This window comes from Dendrobates tinctorius, unplaced genomic scaffold (genome assembly GCF_039654945.1).
Source record: "Dendrobates tinctorius isolate UK_male_01 unplaced genomic scaffold, ASM3965494v1 ptg000091l, whole genome shotgun sequence".
Taxonomy (NCBI): Eukaryota; Metazoa; Chordata; class Amphibia; order Anura; family Dendrobatidae; genus Dendrobates; species Dendrobates tinctorius.
The window spans coordinates 6,391,764-6,411,342 of NW_027361759.1; the positions used below are offsets into that span (position 1 = coordinate 6,391,764).

The window sequence follows — 19,579 nt, forward strand, 5'->3', positions numbered from 1 at the left end:
TGGTGAGATCAGGGACAGCACGTCACTCACATGGCAGGCGTGCTAAGTGCAGTACCACAGCTTGCCACCAGCAGGCAGTGTTGCACAGCTCCTGATAGCGATGGTCGGCTGATGTTGGCAGCCTTGTGCATTGGATAATAGGTCACATATGAAGTTTATTGTAGCCGAGACCGGTGAGTGGCTCTCACAGCACGGCGGTGGGCTGTAACAACCGTGTGCACCGAGGCTGCCGGGGAAGTACCGGGCTCCAGCATGAGTCATTAACCTGTCCAGTGCTGGGTGGCCATGAGAGTTGGCCTGTGGTTAGTGCTTTATGTGGTGACCCTCCCCCAGCCTGCAGCTTCCGCCTGACGTGCCTCCCTCCGTGCGTGGTGAGAGCCGGCGACATTGCGCAACCTCTTCCTCTGCTTCCCGTAAGTCCCGCCCTAATGGCCCATCCCCCGCACGCTACTAGCAGCAGCCTATCAGCTCGCAGGATGCCGGCTTCTCATTGGTCAGTCCCCGGAAGGCGTGGGCGCGGCGCTGACAGCTGTCATACATAACACTGGTGGAATTTCCCACCTGTATAGTTAGTGCGAGAAGAGAAGCGTGTGTGTCCGGTGATCACAGCAGCCATGATCCTGGATCGGGTGATCGAGGACTCCAGGGAGTGTCTGGACCAGGAGTGGATGAACAGCCCCATGGAATTCTTCTCTCTGTGTGGCGGCTCCCCCAGCTCCGAGCCCGCGTCCTCTCCGGCACACTCCAGCTCCTCCGGCCCCTGCTCCCCCTCATCGGACGGCGAGGGGTTCCTGAGCGGCTCCTGGCCCCGCACCCAGAGGGGTAAGAAGCGCTGCTGGGCCGGGGAGCTCTAGAATGTGACATGTATTATGCACACAGCAGCCTCCCCTATACTGTGCCGGTCATCAGCAGGAACACTGGGACTCTACATGTTCTGCTGAGGATTGCTGCTTATTTGGCGTTGTCTAATGCAGTTCTTGGCTGCGTGTGAGAGAGCCACCGGCACTTGTACGGTTAAACCCGCTGAGCCTTTCGTGATTCAGGGTTCCTGACGTCAGAGGGGGCGAGGTGCGCCCGGGCGATGCCGATGAACCGGTTTGCTGCTGGCGTCGTTCCCTCTGTCAGTACAGAAGCTGGTTTCCACTCGTTTTGTGTTGGGAAACCAAATATTTTCCATTTTCCCGCTCTTCCGTGTTTGGTTACAGGCCTCTGCTTGAAGCTTTGTGTGTAGCTGACCCATTGCCCCATGTTATAACTTGATTGCACTCTTCTAGTAGACTAGTATGTCTCTACTAAGAAATGTATATATCCAATCTATATATTTGAAGGTATGGCACCCTGCAGGCGGCCACCCTATGTCTACCTGATTGCGGACATGTCAAACACTACTAAACTATGGCGGTTTGCACCTCTTGTGCTTTTCTACAGAATAATGAGGCAAAAGACTATGAAAGCGAAGTTGATATGGAAATAGCCAGGCAGCAGTTTTTATGGATATTGGACATAAATCCATTTTACAGTACTGATTGATAAAGCTGATGGTATATTTTATTTATTTTACTCATTTATATAGCGCCATTAATTCCACAGCGCTTTACAGACATTATCGGCACTGTCCCCGATGGGGCTCACAATCTACATTCCCTATCGGTGTGTCTTTGGACATGCTGATATCTATAGTATATTAAACCTAACATGTCCTAAATGGTTACAGGTATATTGTTTACGATGTATGGTTTTTTCTACTTTTCAGCTGAACAAGCCAATGGTGCAGGACGTCAGCCGAAAGGAACCTTTCAGGGGGTTCGAGTGAAGAATTCAGTGCGGGAACTCCTTACCCGGATGAGAAATCAGGCAGGACATGGAACAGACGATTCCCAGTTACAGGTACTTCTATCTGGCTTTGTTCACAGTAAATTCTGGGATTCTTTCCCCGCCTATACAGCTGGCCGCTAAGTACATTCTAGCTGCGTTTAATAAGAGATGATGTTGGAGTTAATCCTAGATATTTGATATTAACTTTTAGAAAGAGTTAGAGACTGTACTTAAGGGTACTCAATACATGTTTTTCTTTCTTTTCCATACTAGAAACCAAAAGGCCCTGAACCCCACACTGGTAAGTATAGATTTAAAATTATAAAGTAGTGTTAGGATAATTGTAAGTCACACAAATGTCTAAATGTGTGTGCTTTGCTCTCAGAAATAAAGAGCGTATTTGGCCTGAAACGGACCAATGATTTCATGCTGGATGCACCAGCTCCAAAGAAAGCCTGTGCCTACCAGTCCAGCTCTTTCTTGGTAAATACGATACATTTCTTATAATACTGTAACGTAATAGAAATATTAGTTCGTTGTTATATCATTTCTCTCTCTCCTGTCTAGACCCCACCAAGTACACCAAATTCTGGTGAAATCATGGATGATTCTTCAAAAACCGAGATGACTGGAGACTCCGATCTGCTGAGTTTAATGAACATAAAAAACGAGTCCCACCAAGTGTCCCTGAACACAGTGCGAGTAGACTGGATGCATACACAAGGACAGTTTTATCAACCTGGAGCTCAGGGTTTCTTACCCGATGAAACTGTTCAGCCCTTCAGTGGTTGCTCCCCACAATCTAAAAATGATCAGTACCAGATTGAAGTCCCTCAAGTCCAGAATGTTTCTCCACATTATGCAGGAGACTGTAGCAGTTACAATCCGCTAGAAAACAACCAAGAAACCCTCTGTACTCAGGGCGTCTTTGACAGCTACGCCATAGATAGTTACCTGTCACTCATTGGTTCCCCCTCTGAAATTACAGCTGAAAAGATGCCTACAGAGTCCATCATTCCACCCATCAGCTTGCCTGTAAATCCTCCTTGTAATCAGTTTCTAAGTCAAAGTGCCGTCCAGTCTTCACCATTGTGCCACACCGAGGTCAACCAGACAAACCCGTTCCAGATCGGAAAATCATTCTTCCACTGGCAAATAGAACAAGAAGAAAGTAAACTGGCCATGTTATCCACGGAGCAGCTTTTGTCTCAAGATGCAGATGGTGATACGTAAGTGGAACTATCATTTATATTTTTTATTTTTTTTTTGTGTTCATATTAAAGCTGGTTCAAGGTTATGCTTGATACAAGGACAGAATCATTATGCAAGTTATTTTTTATAAATATATGGTGTAATTGTAAGTAAACTGCAGTAAATTTTAGCAGTATTGATTTATTGTAACTCTTATTTTCCTTGTTTTTACAGAATGCTCCACATTGCAGTTGCCCAAGGAAGACGTGCACGGTCTTATGTAATTGCACAGAAGATGGCATCCCTCCATATGTTGGATATAAAAGAACATAATAAGCAGGTAACATGCCACTCTGTTACATTTTCCCTTTTTTTATGCTCTACTACGCAGGAGGTTATATCATGATGCATGAAGTTCCTCTTTTCAATGCTATAGTGACAGTCTGCTAAGTTAATCAGCAACCATGATGTAGAGCAGCTATCCTTATCATTCAGATAATGGCACTCAAAGTCCATTCCCAGGGGCTGGGTATCAGTGTACCTTGTCACCAACCCTCATTGTCTTATCAATTTGTTCTGTCTTATCAAGTTTGTGTGTGGGTTTTTTTTTTTTCTAGCCTTATTTCCTTGTTTTTTGTTTAACACTTTCCCTTTCAACCATGTAGAGCGCCTTTCAATTAGCCGTAGCTGCAAACCAACATCTGATTGTTCAAGACCTGATCAGCCTTGGAGCGCAAGTCAACACTACGGATCTCTGGGGCCGTACCCCTCTTCATGTATGTGCTGAACGAGGATACTCGCAAGTGCTACAGGTGGGTCCGAGTCAAGCTTTGCTCAGTGTCACGGTCTTGTGTTTTTAGTTTTCTTTATCACACTTATGAAATCTACACAGTTTAGACAATTTCATATATTCCTTTAGTTCTAACTTTCTATTGGTTTAATTTTTGTACTTTTAGGCAATCCAGAAAAGTGCTTCAGCTGGCAATCAGTACATTGACGTGGATGCGGTCAATTATGATGGTAAGTCTTTGATAATGTTACATCAAGGCATTTAGTTGACACAATGTGAAACTTTAGTTAGCTGTTGCTTGCCTTTTTAATAGTTTATTTCTTGTGTTACATAGGACTGACACCACTACATTGTGCTGTAATTGCTCACAATGCCATAGTTCAGAAATTGCAGTTTAGTACACCCGCGACAGATGACCTGCTGATGAAGAATAAGGCCATGGTGGACACCGTTAAGACCCTTCTTCACATGGGAGCTTCTGTGGGCTCAAGAGTAAGATTTTCAGTTGATCTTCACGTATGACATTTCTTTGTACCACATGATGGCATTTTATAAAGCTACACTGATACGTAATTAAGTTCCATGAATCCACCAAGGCCTTCTCCTGTATATATGTAGCTTTAAAATGCTATCCAGCGCTGAGCACCAGTGACCACGATACCCAATTAACTGTCAGATCTCCCCTGGAGCATGAAGAACTGACAAAATATTCACTGACTGTAGTCTAAAACACATTTATGCTTCATTAGGAAGTAGGATGCATTTGGTAGGAAACCAGATTTGTGATTTATATTTAATGGCGCATCATATGGTCCAGCATTGAAGTCTAGGTGAATGAATTTTTGTAGTGGTTGATATTTGTGAATTCCGATCTGGAGCCTGAATTAAATTTGTTATTTACAGGACCGTAAAAGTGGAAGAACGGCTCTACATCTGACTTGTGAGGAAGCAAACCTTGAGCTGATGAGCCTTTTCTTGGAGTTGCCAAACAGTCTGCTGTTTATTAATGTTAAGGTAACTGTGAGCTGTGGTTTTCTTTGGCTGTGGTCAATAAATATTTTGTAAAGGAAATTGTTTGTGAACTGCTTCCTGCCATTAAAATGTCGCAAACCAGACTAAACATATTTCTTTTTCTCAGGCCTACAATGGAAACACGGCATTACATGTTGCAGCTAGCCTACAGAGTAGGAGAGCCCACGTGGGGGCTGTTCGACTGCTGATGAGGAAGGGGGCTGACCCTAGCGCTAGGAACCTAGAGAATGAGCAGCCTGTGCACCTTGTTTCAGATGGAGCTGTAGGCGACGAGGTAAGATTTGTGTATAGTACATTGTTAGTTTTGTAATTTCATGACCAGTTTGCATTTCATTTAATGAAGTGCGAAAACACTTGGGGAGTATTATAAAGTTTTATTTCTTTTAACATTCTCTTTCAGCCTAGGGATTTGCATTACTTTATCCTTCTTATATATGCTTCTTAAAAATATTTCCTGGTGACATTGATGATAATCATCATAGTAAAGAAGGTTGACCATGATGGTTTATTTATATATATTTTTATGGCCTCTTCCTATCTTTAGGAGAGGTCACAAATATCTGCTTGGCGTAGGTGAGACACCCAGCACCCCTCCAATTAGCTGTTACCGGCGCTTGCTGGAAGTTCTCAGATGCTGCCGAAACACATCAGCTCTGTCATTTCTATAGGGGCTGGGTATTGAAAATCCACCCCCTACAGAGCGAGGATCTGCACTACCTGCCTGTGCCCACTGTAGAAATGACAGAGCTGCTGTGTTTCAGCAGAATCCAAGAACTACCCACCACTGCTAGCACCGGTAACAGCTGATTGGCGGAGGTGCTGAGTGTCACACCACCACCAATCAAATAATGAAGACCTGTCCTACCGATAGAGATGGGCTGTCAATAAAAAGTAGTGGCCTTCCCCTGTACCCACTTGTAGTGTAGAATATTATGCTATGACTTAAGGCATGCATAAATATTTGCAAACAGTGTGAAAGCATTTTGGACAGATTGATAGAAGTATACTAAGGCATGTGCATTTTTTGGATTTATCTAAAATGTCCATTTTTTATTTCTTTTACAGATTAGACGGGTTCTCAAAGGAAAAGCGATGCAGCAACGATTACCGTCTTATTAGGCTCTCGAAAATTTTAGACTCACGCCAGTTAGGCAGTCATTATTATGTAAATAGGTTTGCCCAATGTAAGGGGCAAATGAAAGTTTGTTTCTATGAAACTACACGTTATTGTTCACTATTATATAGTGACCCTAATACATCTCCGCAATAAAGTTCTGGGTTTTCCCTATTTATTTTTTTTCCTGCTGTTAGTTGGGAGCAATCTTTTTTCCATCTTGTATTTTCATCAACCAACAACATATCACAATTTGAACCCCAGGAAGCTGGATTTTTTTTTTATTTTTTAAGTTTTGGATAAGGAATATAGCAGTAAGATAGTAGTTTGTGGATTGATCTGTACTTTCAGAATTTATTTGAAATATCCCCAGATGGATGTACCTACAATGAAGGACTATAGTTAGTATATAGCAATAAGTAAAATTTTGACTATTATAAGTATATCTAGTTGAACAGTTTTTTTTTTTGTTTTTTTTTTTTTTTTTTTTTATTGGATTTTAATATGTATGACAAGGCAGTTGTTCAATGTACTTCTTATAAATTTATAGAGGAAGAGTTTAAGTTTATGGTATGTCTCGTAGACAAATTTTGGAATATGAATATTTCTAACTGTATGAAAAAAGGAAATAAATTGTATATTTCAAATTATTACACTTTTTTTTCTTTCTTTAGTGTATTTGGAAAAGGGTATCTTGATTAGCAAGCCTGAGAGATAATAAACTAGCTCAGGGCTCAGATCAGTCACCTAGAGGAGCTCGGTATGCCTCCTTACCCTCATTTTGGTTCAACTTGCATGCACAAAAATAATGTAAATATTTTTATTGGAAAATGCATCCTATACCTTTTAATGGTTGTGGTTTTTTTTTTTTCTGATGTGCATAGATTGCAGTCTTTCCCATTTGAACGATTACTCATTGAAAAATGTCAACTTTGAGTATAAAGTGAGATGCCGCTTTCTGACGCATCCCTTGTTCTCCCCTTCTGCCTTACATACACAAAACCAGGAAATAGAAATATTTCCATGCTACTTCCTGCAATTTTACAATGACTACTTAATTTTTTTTTTTTTTTTTTTGTCGCGAGAGAAACTCTAGGTGCTGCACTTGCCAAGGTAACGTCGAGACCACCATTCAGTTTAAGCCTCTCCTTATTAAGAAGAGTGAATAAACTATAAAAATCTCAACCAAAACATTTTATCTATATGTGCTTAAGAATTGTCCATATTAGTTTGGTCAGAATTTCCACTACCACTAACCCACTCTCCCATTCACAATTCTTATACCTTCTGATAGGCCACTATTCGTAAATGAATAAGAACTAATGTTCATAACAATATATGTAGTCCATTCCCATTAAAAAGAAACCGGTCATGTTCCCAAAGCTTTAGAGCCCTATGTCTGCCTTCAAGTAATATCCTTGAAGTCGCAGACAAATCTTCATATTTGCTACAACAACTTGGGTATTGTATATCGCCTAATGTTAAATGGTTAGAAACCATCCATGTTGCCGTTGCTTCACCTGATAGGATGGACGTCCTCCCTATAAGCCATGTCATCTCGGTTTACACACATAAACAGAATAGACCTATAAAGCTTAATTATGGTCTTTTGGGAGAATTGCGGTTTGAGGAACCAAACAATATTTACTGTAGGTTTTTCCCGTCTCCCATGACAGCACGTATGAGAGAGGGGATCCGCCCAGCCAGGACAGGAACCCTACTGAAGATAAAAGGGGCAGTACCTCTCCCTCGCTTCAGTTGGGTTTCCTGTCCTGACAAGGACCCGTGTGCTGAAGACTGCGTCACACGTACCTGCCCCTCTCCCGTGCCGGCGTGGAAGAACAGGCGGGGGCGTGGAAGAACAGGCGGGGTCCTGGGCGCTGTGCGTCGGGAGGGGGATGCGCCGTCCGCGGGTCCCCTGGGGGCTCGGCTTCCGAGCGGGCGTAGATGCAGCACGTCCTGGGGCTCTGCTGTGGCTGCCGCACCACCCTCCCCCCTCTGCCGCATCCAGTCCAGAAGGGGCGGCCGCTTCCGGGTCGCACCCCTCTGGGAGGGCACGCTGGGAAAGGGGCGTGCCCGCTTGACGTTGTGAGGCGGCGCCGAAATCCAAGATGGCGGCGCCCATTGGAAAAACGCCGGCCAGCAAAAGAAGATCCCGACGGCGTGGCAGGGGGGGAGGGGCTGTGGGGGTAATCGGAGGAGGCGGAGAGTGCAGTGGATGGACGCACTCATGCCAAAAACTTCACAATCCAAGTGGGGCAAGAAGAGCAGCAGCAGCAAGAGCTCTCGCCAGATGCCAGGCAGAGCCGCCAGCATAGCAGGAGCAGCCGCTCGAGTGGTGGGAGCGGCAGTCGTAAACGCGACCGGCATGACTATGAGACGTCCAGAAGAAACGTCACGAGTGCATCTGAGGAGTCTCCGAGATCGGTACCCTTGATTGACAGCGGTGGTGAGTGATCTGCGTGAATGTCACCCTTATGGTAATGGGGTTCCATTTTTCTGTTTGATCACTAGGGGTCGAGGAAGTCTAGCGGCAAAACAAAGAATAGAGAATGCGCCCTATGTAGACACCTGCTGGCAGATCAGTGGCAGAAAGATCTCTGCGCTGACTGTATAAACAAAACCATACAGGATGAAACCCCTGATTTGGTGACTAGCCTTAGGGCTATAATACAGGAGGAGGTGAAAGGCTCCTTAAAGGCAGCCCTTAAAAAAGGATAAAAGAAGCCGTAGAAGGGATTCTGATTCAGAGGCCTCGCTAGTGCAGAAAGGTCGGGAAAGATCCCTGTCCCCCTCCACCTCCTCTACTCAGTCCTCAGAATCCTCCTTGGACAGCGATATAGGGGGCCGTCCGTGTTTCCCAACAGAGGACGTGGAAAAGCTGGTCAAAGCTGTCAGGTCTACAATGGGCCTTAAGGAGGAAAAGACCCCTAAATCATTGGAGGATGTTATGGTTGGAGGACTGGAGGAAAGGAAAAAATGCACCTTCCCTGTAAACGATAAGATAAATGCCTTAATTGACAGGGAATGGAAAAAACCTGAGAGGTCAGGGGGCTTACCTTCTACATCAAAAAGGAGGTTCCCATTTGAGCAAAAAGATTCAGAAACCTGGGAAAAAGTCCCAAAAATTGATGGTGCCGTAGCTAAATCCTCAAAAAAGGTATCTCTACCATTAGAGGACTCTGGCGTGCTGAAAGACCCGCTTGATAAAAATGCAGATGGTTTCCTGAAGCATATCTGTGAAGCTTCGGCAGGTGGATTAAAACCAGTGATAGCTGGTACTTGTACCGCTCGTGCCCTCATGGTCTGGCTACAACAAATAGAGGACCAGATCAAGGATAGAGTTCCTAGGGACGAAATACTGTCGAATCTGACACTGGTACATGGAGCTGCGGCTTTCCTAGCGGATACCTCAGCAAATTCCGCGAGATTAACAGCTAGAGCGGCAAGCCTGTCAAATGCAGCAAGATGAGCCCTGTGGCTTAAAGGGTGTCCACGGGATTTGCCATCGAAACATAGATTATGTTCCATTCCATGTAATGGCCAATTCCTCTTTGGGAAAAAACTAGAGGAAATTTTGGAACATGCGGGGGATAGGAAGAAAGGCTTTCCTCGATTTCCGGGAGAACCCAAAAAGCAGCCCTTTCGGTTGTGGAGATTTAACAGGGGTCGTCCCCTGGGAGATAGGGGAAAAAATGGGACATTAAAGAAAGGAGAGGATCGGGCTATATGTTTAAAGGGCCCTCTACTTCCTCCATAAAATCTCCCCAATGACATCAGGTCGGAGGTAGGTGGGAAGGCTTTCTCTCTTCCTTTCCGCCTGGGCAAATATCTCCCCCAGTACATGGGTCCTAAACATCAAGGACGGTTTAAAAATAAAATTCACCCATCCGACCAGGCATACCTTTATAATGACACCCCGAAGGAGAGCCCAGGAGCAACAGCTGGCCTTGGAGACGGAAGTCTTTGGACTAGTGCAAAAACAAGTCCTACAAGAAGTCCCAGTGCAAGAAGAAGGAAGGGGGTTTTACTCCCCCCCCCCCCCCCCTCTTTTTAATACAAAAACCAGACGGCTCTTGGAGAACCATAATCAACCTGAGGAGACTCAATCAGTGGGTAGACAATTGCTCCTTCAAAATGGAGTCCATCAATACGGCCACAAAAATCCTGTTCCAGCACTGCCTCATGGCAGTGATAGACTTTAAAGATGCCTACTATCATATCCCAATCCATCGGGAGTATCAAAAATACTTGAGAGTAGCGATCTATGTCCAAGGTCAGGTAAAACACTACCAATATGCAGCCCTTCCGTTCGGCCTGTCTACAGCCCCCAGAGTTTACCAAAGTGATGGCCGAAGTAATGTCATTTCTTCGTTCCCGGGACATAGTGATCGTCCCATACCTGGATGACTTTCTTGTCGTAAGGAGGTCGGAGACCCACTGCACACACCAAGTGAAGGAAGTGATATCAACTTTAATAGGACTAGGATGGATAGTAAACATCCCTAAGTCAAGATTAACACCAGTAAAAGTGCAATCCTTCTAGGGTTAATACTGGACTCCGAGCGACAATGCTGCCTCCTGCCAGAGAACAAAGTGACCAAGATAAGGGGCCTAGCTCGCACAGCAATACAAAGGTCAGCTATGACACTGAGGAATGCAAAGTCCCTTTTAGGCTCGTTGACATCATGCATACCTGCGGTAGCGTGGGCACAGTACCACTTAAGACAACTACAGTGGGAAGTTCTAAAAGCAAAACACAAAACAAATATCCTGGAATAAAAAAGTAAAAAAATATATTGCAAAAATTGCATGAAGGTAGTAATAATAGTAATAATAAGGGTATTTAGTTAACATAATTTTGATCAAAATAATGTAGAAGCCATCCCGCCACGTCACGGCAACCCTTGTGGGACAGTCCTAACTCTTGTATTTAAAACCTTTCCACTTGTCAAGTGACGTAAATGTGAACAAGGACAGAGGGACTGAACCACCAGTAATAGTATAGGCCAGACAGGATGGATTTTCCAACTCAGAAACAGGGCGGTCACACCCTTATATGCACAGAATGCACAATGAAACAAATGAGAAACTGGGTCTGAGCAGAAAAAGTAAATTAATGTGCATGCAAAATGTAATTGCATATGAACACATGACCTTTACACAGAGAAAACCAAAAGCAAAACACAAAACAAATATTACTATTATTACTACCTTCATGCAATTTTTGCAATATATTTTTTTACTTTTTTATTCCAGGATATTTGTTTTGTGTTTTGCTTTTGGTTTTCTCTGTGTAAAGGTCATGTGTTCATATGCAATTACATTTTGCATGCACATTAATTTACTTTTTCTGCTCAGACCCAGTTTCTCAGTGGGAAGTTCTGTCAGCACAAAAACAATTGAAAGGGCATTTAGAGGGCGAACTATGTCTCTCCATGGCTGTAAGAGATTCCCTACTCTGGTGGACTGTAGAAAAGCATCTACCAGCCGGTGTCCCGTGGCAAAAAACAGTCGAGGATATCATTACAACCGACGCGAGTTCCACAGGATGGGGAGCACACCTGAGATCCCACTCAATACAGGGAACCTGGTCCTCACTAGTAAAGGATCACGGTTCAAATATAAAAGAACTATGGGCAGTAGAAAAAGCCGTGAAACATTTTCTCCCCTTGCTTCGGAGCCGCCACACTCGAGTCATGACAGACAATCGGGCAGTGGTAGCCTGCATCAACGACCAGGGGGGAACGAGATCTCGGGGCCTCATGGAAATATCAGATCTACTTTTCCATTTAGCAGAACAACATCTGTTATCCATCATGGCACTGCATATAAAGGTGGTAGAAAATACACAAGCAGACTTCCTGAGTCGCAGACACCTAAGACAGGGGGAATGGTCCCTAAACCCCCAAGTCTTCCAACAAATAGTTCAAGCCTGGGGCAAACCGGAAATAGACCTGTTCGCCACCGCACGCCACAGAAAGGTCAGGAAGTTCTGCTCACTGAATCCAAGAGAAAACCCCTTTGCAGTAGATGCCCTACAAATACCCTTGGAAGTTCATCCTGGCCTATGCATTCTCCCCGATAACAAGGATCCTAGTAGTGGTCCGGAAAATCAGGGAGGATCAAGCGAGAATAATTCTTATAGCTCCGTTTTGGCTGAGGAGGCCTTGGTTCTCCCTTCTGAGACTCATGTCAGTGACAGATCCATGGATCTTACCGGAGGTTCCAGACCTGCTTTCCCAGGGACCAGTGGTCCACTCTCAGGTGAATGGCTTCCATCTGGCAGCCTGGAATTTGAGAGGGCGCTACTGAGTCGCCAGGGATTCTCTCCAGGGTTAGTCTCTACCCTGTTGAAGAGTAGGAAACTTATAACATCCCAGATCTACGGTAGAACGTGGAAAAAGTTCCTAGACTTCCTGGGGGAACCTTTAGGGGATGTAGCTCCAGTGGGACCTATCCTAGAATTCCTACAGTCGGGGATGCAACTTGGGTTAGCCATGAACACCCTCAAAGTCCAAGTCTCAGCTCTGGGGGCACTATATAACTGCAACCTAGCAGCCAATAGGTGGGTGTCCCGGTTCATAAAGTCCTGTGGCAGGTCGAGGCCGGTCATTATCCCAAAGATACCACCCTGGGACCTGAATCTAGTCTTAGAGGCTTTAACCAAAGATCCCTTTGAACCATTACAAGAGCTGTCACCAAAACTACTCACACTTAAAACTGTATTACTGGTAGCCTTAACATCGGCCCGTAGAGTGAGCGATCTACAAGCTCTATCTATATGCCCTCCATATGCGCAGATCTTGGATGACCGAGTGGTTCTAAGACCAGACCCGGCCTACCTCCCCAAGGTGGTCCAAAAGTTTCATTGGACTCAGGAGATCTCCTTGCCATCTTTCTGTAATAATCCTAGAAACCCTTGGGAGCAAAAGTTCCATATATTGGATGTAAGGAGAGCCATATTACAATATATGTCAACAACTAGTCAGTGGAAGAAAGATCAGTCCCTTTTTGTAGCCTTTCAGGGTAGTAGAAAAGGCTGTGGGGTAGCTAAGAGTACCATTGCCAGATGGATCAGGGAGGACATTGTTATCCTACTCTGCAAGTGGCGCTCCGGTTCCAGAAGGCATCAAGGCTCACTCCACCAGAGCTGTGGCTACCTCCTGGGCAGAGAAGGCTGAGGTATCGATTGAACAGACTTGTAAAGCCGCTACTTGGTCCTCACCTTCAAGCTTTTTTAAGCACTACCGACTTGATTTATCTTCCTCTACTGACCTAACCTTTGGTAGAAGGGTGCTGCAAGCGGTGGTCCCTCCCTAAGGTGTCTTATTTTACAAAAGTCTCTCGTGTGCCGTCATGGGAGACTGGAAAACACCAAAGTTACTTACTGGTAGCCGGTTTTTCCGGAGCCCATGACGGCACCTGTATATTCCCCCCCCCCTTATCACTCCTTTGGTGTGCACTATAGTTTGGGTGCTTTTTTTAGTTAGATATAATGTGGTGATAGTTTTACCATGTGTACTAACCCGGGGGGCCTCTCATGCTCTGTAAACCAACTGAAGCGAAGGAGAGGTACCGCCCCTTTTTATCTTCATTAGGGGTCCTGTCCTGGCTGGGCAGATCCCCTCGTGTGCCATCATGGGCTCCGGGAAAAATGGCTACCGGTAAATAACCTTGGTGTTTCCAGGCTTTTAATTCAGAGTTGTTTCATGGTTTACAGTGACTTGGAAAGATGTCAAAAGCCCAATAGACTATCTTTTGGTGTCCCTTTTAGGCTGAGTTCAAACAGTAAAATTTTCTAGTGTGCGTCCTGTGCACTCTGACAACTCGCTGATCCAACACAAATAACCAGTGTACCTGTGCCTTGCTTCTCGTGAAAAAAGAAATCAGACAGACCAATATGTTTTACAGACCAGACTAATGCATTTCAAATTTTGTCACTGAGTTTTTGTGCAGCCGTGTGAACCTGGCCATAGTACCACCATTATGTGATTTGGGGGACAGCGCACAGCTGATTTTGTTTTTGAATGCATATCTCCAGGACGTCCACCTGACAGCACCATGAAGGACGTCCTCCTCCTTACAGGGACAGGAAAGCACACGAGAGGTTAAAAGGTCCCGTCCCACCCCCTTTCCCTCAGTGTCTTTCCTGTCCCTGCATGGAGGGACACGCGAGAGGATTGCGGAAGATCTTACCGGAGGGCCCAGGGGGATCGGGCGGCCAGTCCAAACCTTCCCCCTGTCAAGACGCCCGGGGCCGAAACTTCCCGGGGGGGGGGGGGGGAGTCCCTGTGCCCCTGTGCCCCTGTGCCCCAAAGGCCAGGCGCAGGACGACGCTCCTGTAAGGGAGCTGCTCCTCCCGGTGGGAGGCTCTCGGCGCCAGGCAGCGGCCGCTGTGGCAGTCGAAGGCCGGTCCCCCGCAGGCAGCTGGCCGTGCGGGTGCCGGCATCACAAACAGCGCCCTCAGAGGCGCAGGCGGGGCTAGCGGCCGGGCAGGAAGCGGAAGCGGCTGACGCGATTCCCGGCCTATCGCGAGAAGACGCGCGTCACTGCCGGTGATGTCACGCACTGGGTTTGAAACAGCGCGTGCTCCAGAAGCTCAGCGTCTCTCTGGAAACACAGCGGCAGTAATTGACGCAGAGGCTCCGGCGAATGGAGGGGTAAGTGCGCCTGGCGCAGAACACCCCACAGCCATCCCCGCAGCCCAGGACGACTGACCTGACTATCCCTATCTTATATCAATAGGATAAGGGAACCCCAGCAGCCCCCCGACAGTGACTAAAGACCCCGCCAAGGCCACATCCAAGTCGGTCAGATGCCCTGTATGCAGGGTAAAGCTGCCAGACACCCATAGTAAAACCCTCTGTGGACCCTGCACATCAAGGGTCATAAGAGATGAGCAGCCATCCCTCCTCTTGGAGATGAGATCCCTGATACGGGAGGAAGTCCAAGCCTCCAGATCCAGCCTCGCACGGCAGCAGTCCCCCAGTCCAGGGCCGAGCCGCAAGCATCCAAGGTGGGAGGCAGAGCCAGTTTCCGAAACAAGCTCTATCGAAGGGTCAGACTGCTGGGACTCTGATCCAGAGGAGGAAGGAGAGATCCCAGCGGACAGGCAGGACCAAGGCAGGAAATACCTGTTCAAGCTAGAGGACATGGATGAGTTGGTCCAGGCGGTGAGGAACATGATGCAGATCGAGGAAGTTCCTAAGCCACAATCTAGACAGGACCGGATGTTCGGAGGACTTGTCGCTCGGAGACAGACTGTTCCCCGTAAGCGAGCACATCAAGACGATGGTCTTAGAAGAGTAGAAGGAGGCGGAACGTCAACTCGTACTATCCCGTGACTTTAAAAGTCGACTGCCTTTTGACCCCGAGGAAACACGATTGTAGGAGGAAATTCCTAAAATCGATGATTCTGTAGCTAAGGTCACCAAAAAGACCGCCATCCCGTTCGAGGACTCATCAAGTCTCCGGGACCCGATGGACAGGAAGGCAGACTTTCTATTAAAGAGGACATGGGAGACTGCGGCAGCCCTCATTTGGGCTAACATAGCAGTCAACTCAGTGGCCAGGTCCATGTTCCTATGGATAGGGCAGTTGGAGAAGCACCTATCCAACAAGACCCCTAGATCCGAGATCCTAGCATCCCTTCCCCTCATGAAATCGGCCACAGCGTTCCTGTCAGATACGTCAGCTGAATCAGTAAGGTTTGCAGCTCCCTTTCTAATGCAGCTCGGAGAGCGGTCTGGCTAAATCCTGGTCGGGGGATAACGCTTCTAAGGCGAAACTATGCTCCATCCCCTTTTCGGGCCTAAGGGTGTTCGGACCAGCCCTAGATAGCATTTTAGAGCTAGTGTCCGACAAAAATAAAGGTTTCCCAGAGGAAAAACCTAAGCGGCCCCAGTCCTTTCAGAGAGGCCCTTTCCCTAGGAGACAGACTGACTTTAGGAGATAGGGTAGGTCCAACAGAAGCTCCTATAGAAGCTCCCACAGCCAGGGTGGGAGAAGCAAGGGCTCCCTTTTTGCCACAACCTCCAGATCTAGGAGTCAATGACACCATAGGTATCGGGGGAAGACTTCGCAACTTCGCAGTAAATTGGGCCCGTGTTACCTACAACCAGTGGGTCCTCAGAACCATTGCGGAGGGCTACAGCATAGAATTTTGCTCCCCTCCCCCAGACAGATATATTGCCCCCACAGTAGTCCCGGCGGACTCCGCCATGTGGACGGACCTACAGGACATGCTCAAGTCAGAGGTTATAGTACCAGTTCCTCTGACAGAGAGGGGAAAGGGACACTACTTCTTCCTGTTCTCCATTGCTAAACCATCCGGCGAGGCCCGAACTATTATAAACTTAAAACCTCTGAATGCCTGGGTCAGGTACAAGAGGTTCCGGATGGAATCAATTTGGTCGGCAATACATCTAATAGACAGGGATGCGTTCCTGTGTCCCCTCGACCTAAAGAGTGCGTACTATCAGGTCCCTATCCATCCCTCATCCCAGAGACTGCTAAGATTTACAGTTAGACTACCGACCCGGACCTGCCACTTCCAGTTCCAATGCCTTCCATTCGGGCTGGCTTCAGCCCCCCGAATATTCACAAAGCTGCTAGCGGAGGTAGTGGCCTACCTGAGAAGTCAGGGTATCGTGATCATACCATACTTAGACTATTTCCTCCTGGTGGCAGGATCTGAAGAAGAGCTCATTCGAGACAGGAATCGAACGGTTACAGTAATGGAGTTCCTCGGCTGGGTGATCAACTGGCAGAAGTCAGACCTGATACCAGAAAGCAGAAAGGTCTTCCTTGGAGTTCTCCTAGACTCAGGAGGCAGGATATCCCCCCTGCTGCCAAGAGAGAAGCAAAGGACTATTCAAAACAGAGCCGAAGACCACTTGAAGCACCGCTCCTCCATAAGAGAGGCAATGGATGTTTTGGGCCTAATGACTGCTTGCATTCCGTGCGTCAGATGGGCCCAGTTCCATTCGAGACCCTTACAAAAGGAGGTCCTCGCAATATGGGACAGGCGTCAGGCTTCACTCGACAAACCCATAAGACTGCCAGGTCCGGTGAAAAGGTCACTACGGTGGTGGACACAGCCCAGGAACCTGCAGGTGGGTGTACTATGGACAACCTCTCCATACGTGGTAGTCACCACAGACGCCAGTACGTGGGGATCGGGAGCCCACGTAGAAGGGAAGATCTTCCAGGGAAGATGGCCAGTAGACATCAAAAACAGATCCTCCAACTTCAGGGAACTATGCGGTCTGGGAAACTCTGCGGCGGAATATTGTCCGACAACGTAACAGCAGTTTCATTCCTGAAGCACCAGGGAGGCCCCGGGCATCGACCACTCCAAGCCATAGCAAGAAGAATATTCACCTGGGCAGAGGGAACTGTCCTCTCAGTAATGGCAATCCACCTGGAGGGTTCCGAGAATGTGGTAGCGGACTACCTAAGCAGACAGCAGGTCTGCCCGACAGAGTGGGAACTGAACAAATAGATTTTCCATCAACTGTGTCAGCGTTGGGGGACCCCAGAATAGACCTATTCGCAAATCGAAAAAACTCATAGGTCTCCAGATTCTACTCCCTGAACCCGGCGGACCACCCGGAAGGCGTAGACACCCTGAGCCAGGCCTGGGAAGAACCAATCTCTTACGCATTCCCACCATGGGCGCTCATACCGGCAGTACTCAGGAAAATCCGCGAGGACCACGTGAAGGTGATAATGATCGTTCCATACTGACCGAAGAGAAGCTGGTTTCCCCCACTCGGGGCTATGGCAGTGGAAAGTGTTGTGAGCTCATTTTCTCGTTCACCATTGATGTCCGATGAACTCTCTGCTGGTGAAAGGAGGTGGTGAAACTGATTTGGATGGGAGAGACCTGTCACCTGAACAGGTGGATTGCGATTGAACATCAGGAATCTCTGAGTGGATATAAGGCAGCCAACACCCGGTAGGGTTGCTGGTGATTTCTCTGCTCTGAGCTCTGGCCTCCAGTTCAGTTCCTGTCTTCTAAAGCTAAGTTTTGCTCTGTTATTGTTCCATGAGATTTTGTCTGATTTGCTTAGTTTTGTGTTCAGCTGCCCCGGCTGGGGCTTTGCTGAATTTCCATTTTTGTCCCTAATCGGTTTAATCTCTTTTGCTCTGTCTTCAGAATACAGTGGGGCAAAAAAGTATTTAGTCAGTCAGCAATAGTGCAAGTTCCACCACTTAAAAAGATGAGAGGCGTCTGTAATTTACATCATAGGTAGACCTCAACTATGGGAGACAAACTGAGAAAAAAAAATCCAGAAAATCACATTGTCTGTTTTTTTTTCATTTTATTTGCATATTATGGTGGAAAATAAGTATTTGGTCAGAAACAAAATTTCATCTCAATACTTTGTGATATATCCTTTGTTGGCAATGACAGAGGTCAAACGTTTTCTGTAAGTCTTCACAAGGTTGCCACACACTGTTGTTGGTATGTTGGCCCATTCCTCCATGCAGATCTCCTCTAGAGCAGTGATGTTTTTGGCTTTTCGCTTGGCAACACGGACTTTCAACTCCCTCCAAAGGTTTTCTATAGGGTTGAGATCTGGAGACTGGCTAGGCCACTCCAGGACCTTGAAATGCTTCTTACGAAGCCACTCCTTCGTTGCCCTGGCGGTGTGCTTTGGATCATTGTCATGTTGAAAGACCCAGCCACGTTTCATCATCAATGCCCTTGCTGATGGAAGGAGGTTTGCACTCAAAATCTCACGATACATGGCCCCATTCATTCTTTCATGTACCCGGATCAGTCGTCCTGGCCCCTTTGCAGAGAAATAGCCCCAAAGCATGATGTTTCCACCACCATGCTTTACAGTAGGTATGGTGTTTGATGGATGCAACTTAGTATTCTTTTTCCTCCAAACACGACAAGTTGTGTTTCTACCAAACAGTTCCAGTTTGGTTTCATCAGACCATAGGACATTCTCCCAAAACTCCTCTGGATCATCCAAATGCTCTCTAGCAAACTTCAGACGGGCCCGGACATGTACAGGCTTAAGCAGTGGGACACATCTGGCACTGCAGGATCTGAGTCCATGGTGGCGTAGTGTGTTACTTATGGTAGGCCTTGTTACATTGGTCCCAGCTCTCTGCAGTTCATTCACTAGGTCCCCCCGCGTGGTTCTGGGATTTTTGCTCACCGTTCTTGTGATCATTCTGACCCCACGAGGTGGGATTTTGCGTGGAGCACCAGATCGAGGGAGATTATCAGTGGTCTTGTATGTCTTCCATTTTCTAATTATTGCTCCCACAGTTGATTTCTTCACTCCAAGCTGGTTGGCTATTGCAGATTCAGTCTTCCCAGCCTGGTGCAGGGCTACAATTTTGTTTCTGGTGTCCTTTGACAGCTCTTTGGTCTTCACCATAGTGGAGTTTGGAGTCAGACTGTTTGAGGTTGTGCACAGGTGTCTTTTTATACTGATAACAAGTTTAAACAGGTGCCATTACTACAGGTAATGAGTGGAGGAAAGAGGAGACTCTTAAAGAAGAAGTTACAGGTCTGTGAGAGCCAGAAATCTTGATTGCTTGTTTCTGACCAAATACTTATTTTCCACCATAATATGCAAATAAAATGAAAAAAAAACAGACAATGTGAT

The 19,579-nt window shown here is 46.7% G+C and overlaps 1 protein-coding gene across 3 annotated transcripts in view; it reads left to right on the forward strand.

Annotated features, from left to right (window-relative positions):
- Nucleotides 1–6,592, forward strand: part of NFKBIZ (NFKB inhibitor zeta) — a 29,333-nt gene extending 22,741 nt beyond the window's left edge. For 2 of the 3 annotated variants that reach the window (XM_073586240.1, XM_073586237.1), the window contains exons 2-12: nt 1,754–1,887; nt 2,089–2,116; nt 2,201–2,298; nt 2,383–3,044; nt 3,241–3,346; nt 3,672–3,818; nt 3,963–4,026; nt 4,131–4,288; nt 4,700–4,810; nt 4,935–5,102; nt 5,894–6,592. In XM_073586240.1, coding sequence (XP_073442341.1) covers nt 1,843–1,887; nt 2,089–2,116; nt 2,201–2,298; nt 2,383–3,044; nt 3,241–3,346; nt 3,672–3,818; nt 3,963–4,026; nt 4,131–4,288; nt 4,700–4,810; nt 4,935–5,102; nt 5,894–5,947 — 1,641 coding nt within the window. In that variant the 5' untranslated portion in view covers nt 1,754–1,842 and the 3' untranslated portion in view covers nt 5,948–6,592. Of the gene's footprint in view, nt 1–606; nt 823–1,753; nt 1,888–2,088; nt 2,117–2,200; nt 2,299–2,382; nt 3,045–3,240; nt 3,347–3,671; nt 3,819–3,962; nt 4,027–4,130; nt 4,289–4,699; nt 4,811–4,934; nt 5,103–5,893 lie in introns of those variants that run through there. The other variant, XM_073586236.1, reaches the window with a different exon arrangement.
- The last annotated feature ends 12,987 nt before the right edge of the window (nt 6,593–19,579 follow it).